Below are 15,719 nucleotides of genomic sequence, written 5' to 3'. Positions count from 1 at the left end.
TCTTACACTGGGCAGGCCTTAATTGGCCTGCCCACGTAAAATCGTGATGCGCTGCCGATCGCGGGCACTGATCCCCACTGATCCCACACGCCAAGGGCAAAATTCTGCCCTATGTGTTTACTGTTGCCTTAATGGAGGTGTAACTGGAGTTAGCTTAATCAGAAGAGCTAGGAGTTATCATAGTAGTAATTTGTAGACCTATGTACGTGCTTAAAATCATTTCTTCCTTTAATAAGTGTTTAATTTAGTTTTGTAAAAAAAAAAAGACTCGGTGGGCTCATTACTATTGAATTCAAGGCACGCTTCCTGAAATAAATATACAAATAGCAAAACAGTTGTGGCAGCTGTTTCAAGCTTCCCTCTGGGATTTGAGCAGCTCAGTATTTACCATCGGCTGTGCCATAACAAAATACACACAATGGTCTTTATCGATATAGTTGCCTACCCTTTGGAGTATCGTCTGCATGCGCTATCTTCCAGAGAACAATGGAAAGTCTTTTGTAAGGACTTCCCCGAGTAGTATACCTAAATTATGTTCTGATCACAGGGTCAACTGAGACCAGACACTTGGTCAACCTGGAGGAGGTGCTAGGAAGATTCATGGAAGCCGACGTACAATTAAAGAAGGAAAAACGCACATTTCAAGCACCAGAAGTTACTTCCTGGGTCAGAGGTGGACGCCATGTGTTTGTATCCGGTAGAAGAGAAAGCTTGGGCAATAAAAGATGCACCCTCACGATCCAATATAACCAAACTCAAGTCCTTCCTGGGTATGATCAACTACTATATCCGCTTCTAGCCTAACTTATCAACTGTGTTGGCACATTACACTTGTTAAAAAAGAATCACCTTTGGTCATGGAGTTCACAACAGGAAGAAGCCTTTTTGAAAGTAAAGAAACTGTTGCATTTGTCGTGTTTATTGGTACATTACGACCCATTGAAAAAGTTGATATTAACATCTGATGCCTCTTCTTATGGTGTAGGGGCCGTGTTATCACATAGAATGGAAAATGGATCTGAAAGGCCCATTGGCTATGTCTCCAGAACCCTCCCCAAAGCCGCGAAGGGTTATTCCCAGCTAGAAAAAGAAGGTCTATTGGTGGTATTCGGAGTGAAGAAATTCCACCATTGCCTGCGTGGACAATATTTCACCGTTGTGTCGGAGCATAAGCTATTAATGGGTTTATTCAGTGAAGATAAGGACAATCCGCCAATAGCATCAGCAAGAACAAAATGTTGGGCTCTGTCATTATCAAAGTATGAGTATACTTTTATATACTGTCCTGGCTTACGCATTGCTAATGCGGATGCACTCAGTCCTCTCCCATTACCAGATAGCATTGTACACGTTGTCCTGTTCCACAAGAAGCTGTGCTAGTACTGAATTTCTTGGATTCTTCCCATGTGTGTGCAAAGCAAATTAGAAATTGGACAAACAAAGATCCAATATTGTCGAAAGTCAGAGACTTTGTTTTGCAAGGATGGTGAAATTCACCTGTACCTGAAGGTTTGAGACCATTCCATGCCCTAAAAACAAAGTTAAGTTGTCAAGAAGGAATTTTGTTGTGGGGATCAAGAGTTGTCGTCTGTTCACGAGGCAGAGAACCACTCTTGACAGAGCTTCACAGTGCACATCCAGGCACATTGAAGATGAAAATGCTTGTGTGAAGTTATGTCTGGTGGCCATACATTGACAGTGACATTGAAAAAATGGTCAAGCACTGTCTCCATTGTCAGCAACAACAGAAATTGCCTGTTTCAGCTCCACTGCATCCGAGGGAGTGGCCTAGTTGACCTTGGGTTAGACTACATATCGATTATGTAGGACCATTCTTAGGTACTATGTTTTTGTTGGTTGTAGATGCACATTCCAAATGGGTGGATGTATAGGAAGTAAAATCTCCAACATTGAGCGCAATTATTGAGAAGCTGCATCATTGTTTTAGCACACATGGCCTACCTGAAATCGTCATTTCTGATAATGGTACAACCTTTACCAGCACAGGGTTTCAGAAATTCATGAATCTGAATGGAATCAGACATATTAAAACAGCCCCTTTACCATCCCTTATTGAATGGTTTAGCTGAGAGAGCTGTACAAACTTTCAAGTCTGGTATGAAAAGTTTATCAGGAGGTACGCTCGACTTTCCCACTTTCTTCTCAGTTATCGTACAACCCTACGTTCGACTACAGGTTCAACACTGATGAAATGCCCTGACGTACATGGTTAAACCGATGTTTCCAAATTTAGAGGGGAAGGTAGAGCGTAATCAGAGTAACCAAAAATTAAACCATGATATACACAGCAAAGCTCGCATGGTGTAAGTGACATGATTTTCATGCAAAATTTTGAAGTGAATCTTGTTGGGTTCCTGGAACCATTGTCTCAGAGACTAGTCCATTATCTTTCCAAGTACAAGTTGAATATATAATGGCTTATAAGCAAGTAGATCATATTCGTGCTAGAGAGAATATCTCTCTATTCCGACAACCAAGTATTTTGCCTGTGATTAATGTCGAATCATCAATTCCTGAGGTGACAGATCGACCTAGAATAGACATTCCCCTTGTCTCTGCAGAGTTACCAAGCCCAGAACTGCCACTTTCTAATTATGTGCCTCATGCTGCAGTTCCAGATCCTGTCGATCCTGTTGAGGAACCTCAAGTGGCAGAGCTACGCCGCTCTAGCCATATAAGGACAGTACCTCAGAGTCTTGATCTTTTATCACATGAAGTTGTATTTATGTATATAGTGTTGGATATTCAAATGTTTCCCTGTAAATAGATATTGTAAAGAACTAAAGGGAGAGGAAATGTAGTAACTGAAGGTTTAGCCTCTTCTGCTGCCTATCAGCGGTCACAGGGTGGGGTGGGTGCTTCCTGACCAGAGTCCTGATTGAGCATGTAGCACCTGTAAAGCTCTCTGTAATAAAGTTTATCTGTTTCTTGTTGAAACCTGTCTGCCCCGTCGAGTCATTATGCAGCCTTTTCAGTTACTTGAAGGTAACATTGGTGGATCTACACCATCCAGATAATAGTAAGCAGAGTTGAGGTGGTTCTGCAGATGTGCGCCTTTATTGGTGAAGACCATGCCCATGGAATTAGGGTTGGTTATATGATGCAGTTGGCTAAGGATCAAGTTAAATCCTAGAAGAGGAGCTGAAATTTTCTCTGAGGAACACAGAGCTGTGAAGGATGTTGTGACTGAGATTGATGACCTATATGCTGTGGGCTGCTGAGCCAGTTTGTAAGATCTGCCTTAGTTGTATCTGCAAATAATGTGCATCCCGATGTCATCACACACGAGCAATATTGAGGTGGGCGGATGCGCGCGGGTGTCAGAGCTGTGCCTGCCGACAATTATAGGGACAATTAAGGCCATTAAAAAGCTAATTGTACCCTATTTTACATTGCTCATGTGGTTTTATGCTCGTCCCATGGGCAAAACGGTCAGACAGCCCGTTTTTAATGAATCGTCATCCAAGAGCAGGATAAAAAAGGTCTGGAATATTGCCTTTGTGAGTAGTGGGGAGTTTAGGAGATAGTTTGCTGCTGGTTGCGTAGTGAAACTTGACAGCTTCACCTCTGTTTTGAGGTTCAGTCTTTGCATTGCTCGCCTTCATTTTAGGACTTATTGGTGTTTCCAAGGCCACTGGAGGCTTTATACCGTGTGGAGCCTTTCAGTCATCAGGCAGCCTTCTGTTTCTCTGGTAATGGGGATTGTGTCTGGTGGCACCTCTTCGGAGGAGAAAGAGAGGGACAGAACGGAGAGGAAGCCAGGTTCCGTAGGCAGCATTCAAGGGAGCAATTTGTGGGAGGGCAGGTGTAGAAACATGTGGCACAGGGCCAGCGGGGAGTCAAAGGCGGAAGGGGCAACAGAAGATGCCACTATCCTGCTGCCAGAGTTCACAGGCAGCGATGCAGCTATGTCAACATGTCAGAGATGCAGTGCCGAAGGAGGTTCCGCCTCTCCAGGGAGACTGTGACCTCCATATGTCAGATGATTGTGCTGGAGATCACATCCAAAGGTGTTGGTGGCCACCCTTGCCAGTGGCTCAAAAGGTCACAGTGGCCCTCAGCTTCTATGCCTCTGGCTCTTTCAAGGGGTCAGTGGGGTGTCTGTGCGGAGTGTCCCAATCAGCTGTCCACAGTTGGGTGAAGCTGATGACTGGAGCTTTGTTCAGGCAGCTCATGACATTTATTCATTTCTGGATGGACAAGATCAGCCAAGCTGAGCAAGCCAGAGGCTTCACTGCAATTGCTGTGTTCCCCCGCTTTCAGGATGCCATCAACTGCACACATGGCCATCAAGACGCCCGTGGGTGAGCCGGGTGCCTTTGTCAACAGGGATTCCACCCCATGAATATCTAGATAGTTTGTGACCACAAGATGCAGATTCTGCAAGTCTGTGCAAGTTACCCTGGCATGTCCTATGATGCATACATGCTCTGACACTCACAGATGCCAAGGCTGTTAATGGCTCCAGCTCAAGTGGATGGATGGCTGCTGGATGACAAAGGCTGTCCATTAAAAAGGTGGTTTATAACGCCTCTCTGGCACTCAAGAACAGAACCAGAGCAGAGGTATAATAGGAGTCATGCCTCCACAAGGGCAGTGATTGAGAGGACCATAGGTCTGCTGAAGATGAGATTCAGGTGCCTGAACCATTCATGGGGAGCACGACAATACCCTCCAGAGTGTTTCTCTCTGATAGTCGTTGCATGCTGTGCTCTCTGTAATCTAGCTCTGGCAAGGGGGTTGCAACTGGAGGAAGAGGATCTTAAGGCAGCTCCAGAGGTGATGACTCTAGTGGTGGATCAGAAGAGGAGCCCAGGGAGGAACACGATGAAAGCATGGAAGCAGACCTCTAGAACCTTCAGGAAGGCAGGGACATGAGGGAGGTCTTGATTTAATGCTCCTTCAGCTAGGCTGCCAATGCACTGCTTCCAACTCAAGTCAGGGGGGGCCACCAGATGTTTGAAATGACTCATTCCATTGAGCCCAAAGTCTACTCAGTAACTGTGCAAGAAAGTTTAGAGCCACTCACGTCCAGTATGATATACTGGTGTGCCTGGCACCTACAAAACAAGTGAAGCATACTCAGGCCATTAACACAAAAACAAAATTTATATAATGATGACACTTACAGAAAATGAACATAATATAAGGTGTTAATCATCACACCAATAAACAAATTAACAAAACATGGCAGAACATAGGGTCACCTGCGAGTAGTCCCTCTTGTGCTCACCATGCCTTAAAGTAACGCTTGCAAGTGTTGAGTCTTGATACCCCCGGTTGCTGGCAGCCTGCTAACTGTGCTGTCCTGTTGGTCTTGACCTTGGTAGTCATCCCCTGGCTAGTGGAGCCTTTGCAGGTCCCGCTTGGGAGGGAGAGTCCTGTGCCACAGCTGGGCAATCCTGTCATTGTGGCCTCATCAGATGCCACAGTCACTGGCAGAGGTGTGGAGGACCTGCTGCTGTCATCCAGAGCGCCCTGAGAGGAGCCCCCAGAGATGACAAGCAGCTCGTACCCCAAAGTGAGGTCGGTCTGGATCTCCCTGCTCGCCATTGATGGAATGGCACCTAGCATAGCATCATACGAGGTGCCTCATCCATCTCTCATACTGGCAGAGACCTTCTGAGATCATTAACTGTGTCAGGGTTTGCAGGTCCAAATGCAACCCCAGAAACCACTGATTCTATTCTTGGAGCTGCCCCTCCATGCAAATTGTCACTCTCTCAATGAAGAAGGCAGTGCACTTGGTGCTGAGGGTCAACTCAGTACTCATGTTCTGCATGGACTCCTCCATGACATAGACCATGGCACACTGACCCTCAGGAATCTCTGCCAGGTTCTCCTGTGCATCCCATTGGACATCCAGCACGTGCCGCCTAATGGACGACTCCAAAGGCTTGTCATCTACCTTGGACTCAGCATGGTCCTGTTCTCCAATAGTCCTCTAACCGCCAGCGCCCTGGGCACACTCTGCCTCTACCTGCTACTCATGCGAGTGTGTCGTGCTCTCACCACTGTGCACTGACATTGTAGCCGATGATCTAATGCCCACCAAGCTGCTGGTATCTGCACTGGTGACTGGCATAGAGAGGGGGTGTGATGTAGGTGCATCTGATGGCCACTGGTCCTCAGGTGTCAAGGGTGGCTCATCGGGGTCCTGCACTCACTGGCTGGCTGGAGATTCTAGGGAGAAAAATTATGGCTTTAGTATTAGTCATCACACTGTCATTGTGAATGCTGGGCAGGCTGGTGAGACAATGGACATCCACATCAGATCAGATCTTTCATTGAACAATGGGGGCTTCAGATTGAGGTTTCCTTTATAGATGAGACAACACAACAATGATTACACACTCCAACACTCCGCACTCTTATCTTGGTCAGAGACCTCTGGCTCTCTACTGCCAGTGGACCAAGCTGGGTGCTGGCACTCCATCTCCATCTCGTACCTTGTCAATATGTGGTGGTTTGGGGGACCTCTGCCTGTCCTTGACCTCTCCATGTTTTTATGGCTTCTCTTCTCCTGAAAGGACAGAGGAGCATTGATTAGTCCACTCTCTAACTGTAGAGCCATTGCAGCCTGGCCGCCCTACCCAAGGAACACCTTGCAGGGCACATCAGAGTCATGGTCCTCAACCTGTAACCAGGCCAAACAGTCAGAGCTCACCTCCTTGGCCGGCACTGACGCCATTTACAATTGGCACTCAGACTGTTACATCCTGAGCACCATGGGGGGACAGTGAGCCATTAATGCTTACCCACACAGATCCATGTCAACTCAATACTCACCCTTGCTGAGCACAGCAGACTGTTGAACCTTTTGCGGCACTGCACCCATGCATGCCGCACAACATCCTGGCTGCTGACCTGGGCTGCCACCTCTGCCTATGCTTTCTTGGTCAGGTGTAGTGGCCTCCTCTTGCTATACCAGCCCACAGGACTTGACCTCCAGCCAGGCGCGCCCAGGTGCAGATGCCATTGCAGATCAAAAAAACGTTTCGTCAAACAACTCCAAAGCTGCAATGTGTCCCCGGGCAGCCTTCAGGGAGCTGCCTCTGCTGCTTTTAAATCCCCCATTGGGTCACCCTCGGACCCGGTGCCTGAAAGCCTCCCGCCCCAGACCGGCCCTTTCAACCATTGAGCAGACACGTTTCATGCTGGGCAGCCCTTAATTGGCCACTCAGCTTGAAATCATGTTGGAAACGCGATCTCGCTCAGGAGCGGGTTATACATCCGCTTCTGGGCCCACCCACTTGGTGCGCATGCCAAGCATGAAATTCAGGCCATGGTCTCAGCTGGGATTGTGACAGTGGAGTTAGGCAATATTACTGAGTGGGTGGCCTTAGTGATTGGAATAGATATAGGGTTAGAAGCTCAGCTAGGGGTCACATTGGGCACCAGGCATTGAACAATCCAGTTCAACCATACAGTGTGGCCAGGGAGAAGGGGTGAAGTCAGTGGCTAGGGAATCAGGGTATGTGGAGGGGAACAAAGGCAATAGCTCAGGTCTCTCCAATAGTTAATTGGAGGAAATTTCTGCTCATCCAATACTGGATGTCAGACAAATCAGATTCAAACTGCTTAAACCAGCTTATATTTCACCCCTCTCCTATTTTTACTTAGTTCTGTTGAAGGGTCATGAGGACTCGAAACGTCAACTTTGTTCTTCTCCGCTGATGCTGCTGAGCTTTTCCAGGTACTTCTGTTTAAATCAGATTCAATGTAGGAGATAAGAGAGGTGGTGGTGAGGTAGAGATTGGTGGTGTCTTCTTACATGTAGAATTTGATGTTGTTTTCGAATGGAAGACCAATATCATGAGAAATAGATGGTGCTGAGGATAAATCCTTGGGGGACTTCACAGGTAACAATGTTTGGGAAAGGTACTGTTTATAGAACATCCTGCGTTTTTTATTAATACAGGGCTGATGGGGGTAGTGTTGTTGATGTATATATGGACTTCCAAAATGTATTTGATAAAGCACCACATAATAGACTTGTTAGCAAAATTAAAGCTCAGGGAATTAAAGGGACAGTGACAATATGGATCAAACTGACTAAGGGACAGAAAGAAGAGAGCAATGGTGAATTATTTTTTTTTGATTGGGAGGAGGTACACAGTGGTCTTCCCCTTGGTGTTCGCATTCAGATCACTTTTTATTATAGATTAATCACATGGACTAATGTATATAGGGTATAATTTCAAAGTTTTTAGCTGAAATAAAACAAACTTCATAGACAAGCTGGTGGAAGAGGCAGGTACATTGCAAATGAAATTTGACACAGTGTGAAGTGAAACAATTGGAAGGAAGAATGAAAGGCAACATAAATTAAATGGAACAATCGTATGTGGAATAGGGAGACCAGTGCACATAAACAAATGTGGGAAGACGGCAGGGAAAGTTGAGAAGTCTGTTTAGAAAGGCCTAATATTGGCTTTATTAATAGAGGTACAGAGCACAAAAGTAAGAAGTTATGGTAAACCTTTATAAAGCACTTCCCAGGTCAACTTGAGTATTGTGTCCCAATTCTGGGCACCACATTTTAGGATAGATATCAACTCCTTGGAGAGAATGCATAGATTTACTAGCGTGGTGCCAGGGAGGAGGGACTTCATTACATGGAGAGATTCAAGAAGTGGGGACTTATTACAGCAGAAGTGGTTAGGGAGAGTTTTAATAGAGGTGTTCAAAATCATGGGTTTTGATGGAATAAGCAAAAATAATAATAAAACTGTTTTCACTGGCAGAAGGGTCAGTAATCAGATTCAGAGATGAGATTGAGTTTTTTTTTTTTTACACAAATTGCAATAATTTGAAATGCACTGCTGAGAAGGGTAGTGGAAGCAAATTCAATAGGAAATTTTCAAAATGGAAAAGGCTATGGGGAGAGAACAGCGGAGTGGAACTAATTGGAACATAGGAACAGGAGTACATCATTCAGTCCCTCTTCCACCAATGAGGTCACAGCTGATCTGTATCTTAATTCCTTCCATCTGTTTTGATGTCATAACCTTTGCAACCCTTGGCTAGAGAAGAAAAAAATCAGTCTCAGATTTATTATTAATTGATCTAGCATTTTCTGCTATTTGTGGGAGAGATCCACACTTCTAACATCTTGCGTGGTATTTTCTAACTTCTCTCCTGAATATCGATTCCTTTCAACGCCAAAAAATTACAAATCAGCCCTTAACTTTCTATGTTCCAGGGAATACAAATCTAGTTTATGCAAGTTCTCCTCATAATCTGCTCCTTGGGGCTCTGGTAACATTCTTGGGAATCTGCAGTGCGGTCCTTCCCCAGGTCAATATATCTTTTCTTGTGGTCTCCAGACTGTACACAGTGGTCTAGGTGTGGTCTAACTAGGGCTTGCTATAGTTATGGCAAGGTTTTCTTCCCTTTATATTCTACCCCTCTAGTGGTAAAGGGTAATGTTTCATTTGTCTTTTTGGTAATTTTTCTCTATGGCATTAGATTTATGTCTACATCGACTCCTAAATCTCTGGATTTCCACCGATCTTAGCTTTTCATCATTACAAAAATACTCAGATCTATCCATTTTTGCTACAATATTTATGTCCTTACACTTTATTGCATTGAAATCTACCTGCTACAGTTTTGCTCACTCCTTTAAGCCATCAATATGCCTTTGTAATTTAATGCTCTCGTCTACATTACTTTCTATTCCTCCAATCATTGTGCCATTGGCAAATATGGTCTTTTTGTACTAAGCTTTTAATAAATATGGCGAATAATTCAGGCCGCACCACAGATGCATGTAGCATACTACTAGTCACTTCCTTCCAATTCGAGTATACACCCATTATCCCTACTTTCAAATTCTACCACTTAGCCAATTTCTTAGCCAGGTCAAGAATTTGCCTTCAATTCCATGAGCTTTAATTTTAGTTAACTATCTCTTATGTGTAAGCCTTATTGGATACCTTATGGAATACCATATAAACTATATCCATAGCTGTTCCCACCTACTACTTTAGTTATTTCCTCAAAAATTCAATTAGACATGATCTACCCTTCTACAAATCCATGTTGGCTCTAATTAGCTCAATTTCTCTAAGTGTTTAGTCACTCCCTAATTAGAGATGCCAATAACTTTCCCACAACAGATGTTAGACCCTGGTCTATAATTTCTTAGTTTCTCTCAGCAATCTTTCTTAAATTTGTAACTTTCCAATGTAAAGGAACAATTCCTGAATTGAAAATGCTTTGGAAGATGGCTGAAGTGCCTATAACTTCCTTACTGACATACTTCAAAATCCTGGGATAAAAACCATCAGGTCCTGGGCATTGTGAATTTTTAGTGCCATAGTTTTTTTCCTAGTGCTGTTTTCTTTAGGTGAGTTCTAATCCTTGATTCATTCATTTTCCTGGTATGTCTTTTCCCTCTGCTGGGAATACTGTAAGTAATTAGTAGTTTTTCAAAGAGCTGGCACTGGCACAATGGGCAGAATGGCCATGTGCTGAAAGCTTCCACAGGCAGAGATACCAACAAACACAAAAGCAGTCTGAAGTACTTAGTTCAATTTTAATTAGCATAAAAAGGCAACAAATTTCAATTTGCACATTTATTTTCCATAAAAATCACAACATGACAGTCACTTAGAATAAGACAAACCAATGGACTATTCAGTAGTTGCATGTATTACCCTGAGGAAGCTGTAACAAATTTACATCATGAATTGCAGATCACAAATAATCCTCAGAATATACAAGCACATTTTAACCCTTGAATTGATTACTTAAACTAATTATTTGACTAATAGACTGGCAAGTAACGAAGGAGGGGAGGAAGGAAATGGATGGGGAAGGAGGAATGAAATAATTTCCAACATTTTGCTGTACAGCAGTCTTCCTTCTCCCATTCATCACAATTCGTGCAGTTATAAAAACAGGTTGATATTTGAATTCTAAAATAAATTCACTGGCATAAATACAATTATAAAGTAATGTTAATACTTTAATATTGTGCAAACCTGACCAGCAACTCTGTTCTGTCAAGGTATACATTCAGTACTGGCAGAAATAGTTATTCAACCCATGTAATCTGTACAACACACAAATACACTGTACATATTTATACACATACACAGAAGGCTAGTATGCGGTAAGCTGTGACTAAAACCATGATCTCTAGTAGTGTACTTAGAACATGAAGCTATATAACCTTTGCATTATGCAACTGTAACAGTCCAGCAGGTAACTTCCTATAAAATCTATCACATTATTTTAAAAACAAAGTTTGCACATATTAATGACAAACTAACTACAAAAGAAGATTGAACAGAACTATGCTGGTTGTACATAAAGGACACTTTTAGTGTGTGTAAAAATATATCCCAAAAAATAAGGGATACCCATGAATGACACCAAAGCCTTCAAGACCATTCTCTAAAGGCTAATCTTTAATCACTAATTGGCCTCAAGATCTGATCTCTTAAATGCAAACAGTTGGTGATTCACTTTTCTGGGAAACTAGTCAGACTATTCGAAACACTAATTGTTGGGAGCACAAGGCTACGTTCACTTCTGCACGAACCAAAAAAATGAGGTGGATTTGGACCATTTGTAAGCTGCTCATCGCTCCATGCTCCTTGAACATTGGTTGTTATGTCACTTTAATCTCCCCAAAGCCTCACAAGCCTTGTGCAGATCAAAATCTCCAACAATATAAATGAACTGCTTCTTTAAATCTAACTCTTTGACTAAATTTTTGGTGACCAGCTCCAATATCTCCATGTGACTCATTGTCAAATGTTGTCTGATAACACTCTTTGTGAAGTACTTTGGAACAATTTACATTAAAAGGTGCTTTATAAATGCAAGTTATTGTTGCTCAGCTGTAACAATTGCTTTTGAAAAGGTTAACTTTAGTGAAGTACCAAAGCCATAAAATCGCAAACAGTATGTTTAAAAGTAGCCTGCGCCTCTCTCAACTGTCAGTTTGACAGGGTAAACACCTTTCCAAGTGCAGATAACATCCATTTATTTTCCCAATCTTCCCATTACTTTGGAAAAAAGGTTCTCCCAACTTTCTAAACATTGATATAGCACTAGTTGCTCTAAAGCAGTTAGAATTTTAGTGTTAGCTTAAAGCAAATTCCCATTTTATTTTAGTCCTTGTAACAATTACGTAACAAACGACTCTACAAAACTGATCATGTTCAATGCATTATTTTATCTAGGCAGTCACTATCCAACATGGAGCTAAATGTAAATCATGCACTCAATCTAAAACAGTTATATTACCCATTGGGCCCAGTCTTAACCAGAAAGAAGCCATCTGCAAAATGAAGCACTGTGGTGTAATCCGTTCTAGATTAAATATGGCTATCCTGGATTTAAAGCCAGGTTTTGAAATGCTGAAAACTAACCATATTAATGAATTTTAGATATGACTTGTTCTGATATTGCTAAAACCCAATGTTTAACCTTATTCCTCAATGTGATCCTTTTCTCAACTGTCCTTTTTGCTCCTCTTGCAGTTAAAATATTTTAGTTAAGCTTATAGTGCAAATTAAAAAATTGCAGTACTATATGTACTATACACAGTTTACACTCATTTCCATAAGCATTTATAGCATTGGTTAATATAAAGGCCCTCCTACTGTACAATGGTGCTCATGCATATATTGCAGTACACCAACTTTTGAGCCTCATGAGTAAAAATTACATATTAATGCTAGATTTGCTAAGAAGCACAAGAACTAGGAATTGAGTTGAATGTACTCAATATATCTCAAGCAACCTTACAACCAATAAACTGGCACACACATCAGTGTGGTATAGATGTGCTGGTCTCAGAAGGTTAACAACACGAGATCCTGATATTTTTAATCAATAATTTTCCCTCTAAATTCTATATTATATCTAATTTCTCAAAAATAAAAAAAACAAAATGAACATTACTCATTTTGATTGCTATGTGGGAAAAGGGATGGATTCATGAGCTTTCTATAAATACATCACTACTTATCAAATTCAAAGAAAGCTTTTTATCAAAGCTTTCTATTTGCCATGATCTCTGTCAGCAGGAGGTGGGGGAAGGGGAAGGGCACAAACCATCTTGGATCTAATTTGGTATTGTGAATACAGTAACAAGATTTGGTCTGAATCAATGAATGGGAAAACATTCCCATTATGGTCCGAATCTGGTTCACCTCTGATCTAAAACAAAGCCAACAGGTACTTGAGCTCAACCATAAGTGCAAAGCAGGACAAAAGTGCCACATAAGCTAAGGAATAGCTACCTTCTGCACCCAATTTAGTTGACAAGCTCTATATAAATCTCACCACATGGCACTTGATCTGTTAGATAAAAAAAAGGTTGCATTGGATATAAAACATCATTAAGGAAAAAAAGACCAACTCTTTACACCAAAAATGCAAAGTCACCACTGATAAGAGAACGTTGAGATATGTTGAAAGTAAATTTCCAGATTAAATCCAAGCATGCAATTAAATAGTTCTTTAAAAAAACCCTCCCACACAGCTGCCCCACAAAAACAGAAACTTAAGTACATAGGCATTTATAAATCAGAACTTGGGTACACTTTCATTGACTAGCACCAGTGATTTAACTCCCTGCTCTGTTGTGAACTTTAAAACATCACAGGTTCCATCCAGAATTCAATAACCATCATAGAAATTTCCAAATATAATCATCCACAAAACAAAGTAGGAAAATAAAACTACATGCATTTCACCCAAAACAACCTCTGTCCCTGCAATGAAAACAATGTTTTGTGCAGACTGTTACTTATTAATCTGTACAGAACTCAAGACAGTAAAGTGCTTTGAGAAAAAGACAAAAATGGCAAACAAATCAAAATCACTTTGGACACTATACAACAGAAGCAAACCAAACTAACTGTTATTACTGACAGTAATATTGGTTATGGTGACTGTTTGAGAAACCAGTTCTTCAATGGACACATAGGTCCCAGCCACAAAACCCACAAAGCCCACCACGCTGATCACGATGTTTTTGGCAATCCGCAATCGGCTCATCCCCTCACCATAGTAGGTAGTAATTTCTAGAAGCGGGGGGATAATTAAAGCAAGAGTGCTGCTACTTATTGATCCAACTAGTGTGATCACAATTCCCAGACGTGGGATCAGGATAGCCAAGGCACCTGTAAAAACAAAAAAAAAATAGTTGAGAGAAAAAGGAAACAAAATGAATGAACATCACATAAAACTTCATTGTATTTAAATATTTATATTTAAATACATAGTTATGTGGGCAAATGAAGAGTGCAGGAGGGCATGCCAGAAGCAGGACCAAGCACACCTAAAAATGAGGGGTCAACCTGGCGAAGCTACAACACAGGACTACTTGCATGGCAAATAGAGTAAGCAGCAAGTGATAGAGCTAAGCGATTCCACAACCAATGGATCAGATCTATGATCTGCAGTCCTGCCACATTCAGTTGTGAATGGTAGTGGACAATTAAACAACTCACTGGATCCCAGCACATCAGTGCAAAACATAAAGCTGAAGCATTCGCAACAATCTTCAGCCAGAAGGCTGAGATGGATGATCCGTCTTGGCCTCCTCTGGAGGTCCCCAGCATCACAGATTCAGCCAATTCGATTCACTTCACATGATGTCAAGAAATGGCTGAAGGTACTGGATATTGCAAAGGCTACGGGCCCTGAAAACAGTAGCGTAGGATTGGAATCCCCTCCAGCTGGGATATTTATGGAACGTAATTTCAAATCCACAGACATGTTTTGATCTTACGATTGGAACTATAAATTACAAAAGCCAAATTGCAGTTAGCAGTTCAGGGCTGGGCAGTAAATGATTAATTCAGACATTTAGTAAAAAAAGGTGACTCATCAAAAGGGCTTGGACATTGACTGATTGCTGTCAAGGAACAATGGTACTAGAGAAATGTCATTACCTGCCATCAACTAATGCAATCAAGAAGTCTGGATGCCCAATACAATGACACAAAGGACATATCATCAATACAGCACATTCAAGTAATTATGCAACTAAGGTCTGCACCACAGACTGGAAGAGGGTCATTCAAACCCTTATTAACTTTGGAGCCAGGTGCTGTTTCTGTACCACCTCTAAAAGGAGAATTGCTCATGTAATGAGAACTGTTAATATTCATCTGGATAAATTTTCCATGGAAAATCCCGTATTGTTTCAACCAGCAGGAGCTGATGATATTTGTCTGGACTTCGCATGGAATCAATTTAATGGACATTGGAACAACAGGAAATATGTTTTGATGTGTCTGAGTTAAAGTATTATAAAAGAAGAGCAGATCCAAGTATCTGGGCTGCGGTTGGAAGGAGGTTTAGGGCTGATCACCTTGACTCAGGCCTACATTCTACACCAGACAGACCAGCCATGTTGGGGATTAAAGGTGTTTTCAGTCATATCATGGTGATATTGGCCTGAAGGTTTCAGGCTGCAGTCGCAAAAAGGGTCAAGTTTGGTCATCTTGACTCAGCCTACAGTCAACACCGGACAGACCAGCCATGTTGGGGATTGTATATTTCAGCCATATCTTGGTGGTATTGGTCAGAGGATTTTTTCATAAGGTTTCAGGACAAGAAGTGGTGTTTTGCCTGTGTTTTTGTAAGTTTAAACTGAGTTGTGGGGACTTCATATGGAGTTAGCATTTTTATAAGTTTAAGCCCAATGCGTGGTGACTTTGTGT

At 42.1% G+C, this 15,719-nt stretch overlaps 1 protein-coding gene across 1 annotated transcript in view; it reads right to left on the bottom strand.

The window, feature by feature from the left end:
• Window positions 1–10,550: 10,550 nt before the first annotated feature.
• Window positions 10,551–15,719, bottom strand: part of slc36a1 (solute carrier family 36 member 1) — an 82,555-nt gene continuing 77,386 nt past the window's right edge. Inside the window, exon 11 of the mRNA XM_041193965.1 lies at window positions 10,551–14,171. Coding sequence (XP_041049899.1) covers window positions 13,903–14,171 — 269 coding nt within the window. The 3' untranslated portion in view covers window positions 10,551–13,902. The remainder of the gene's footprint in view (window positions 14,172–15,719) is intronic.

The sequence above is a fragment of the Carcharodon carcharias genome, chromosome 8 (genome assembly GCF_017639515.1).
Source record: "Carcharodon carcharias isolate sCarCar2 chromosome 8, sCarCar2.pri, whole genome shotgun sequence".
NCBI lineage: Eukaryota > Metazoa > Chordata > Chondrichthyes > Lamniformes > Lamnidae > Carcharodon > Carcharodon carcharias.
Note: the sequence above shows the minus strand (reverse complement) of the source record. Positions and strands in the feature narration are given on the sequence as shown.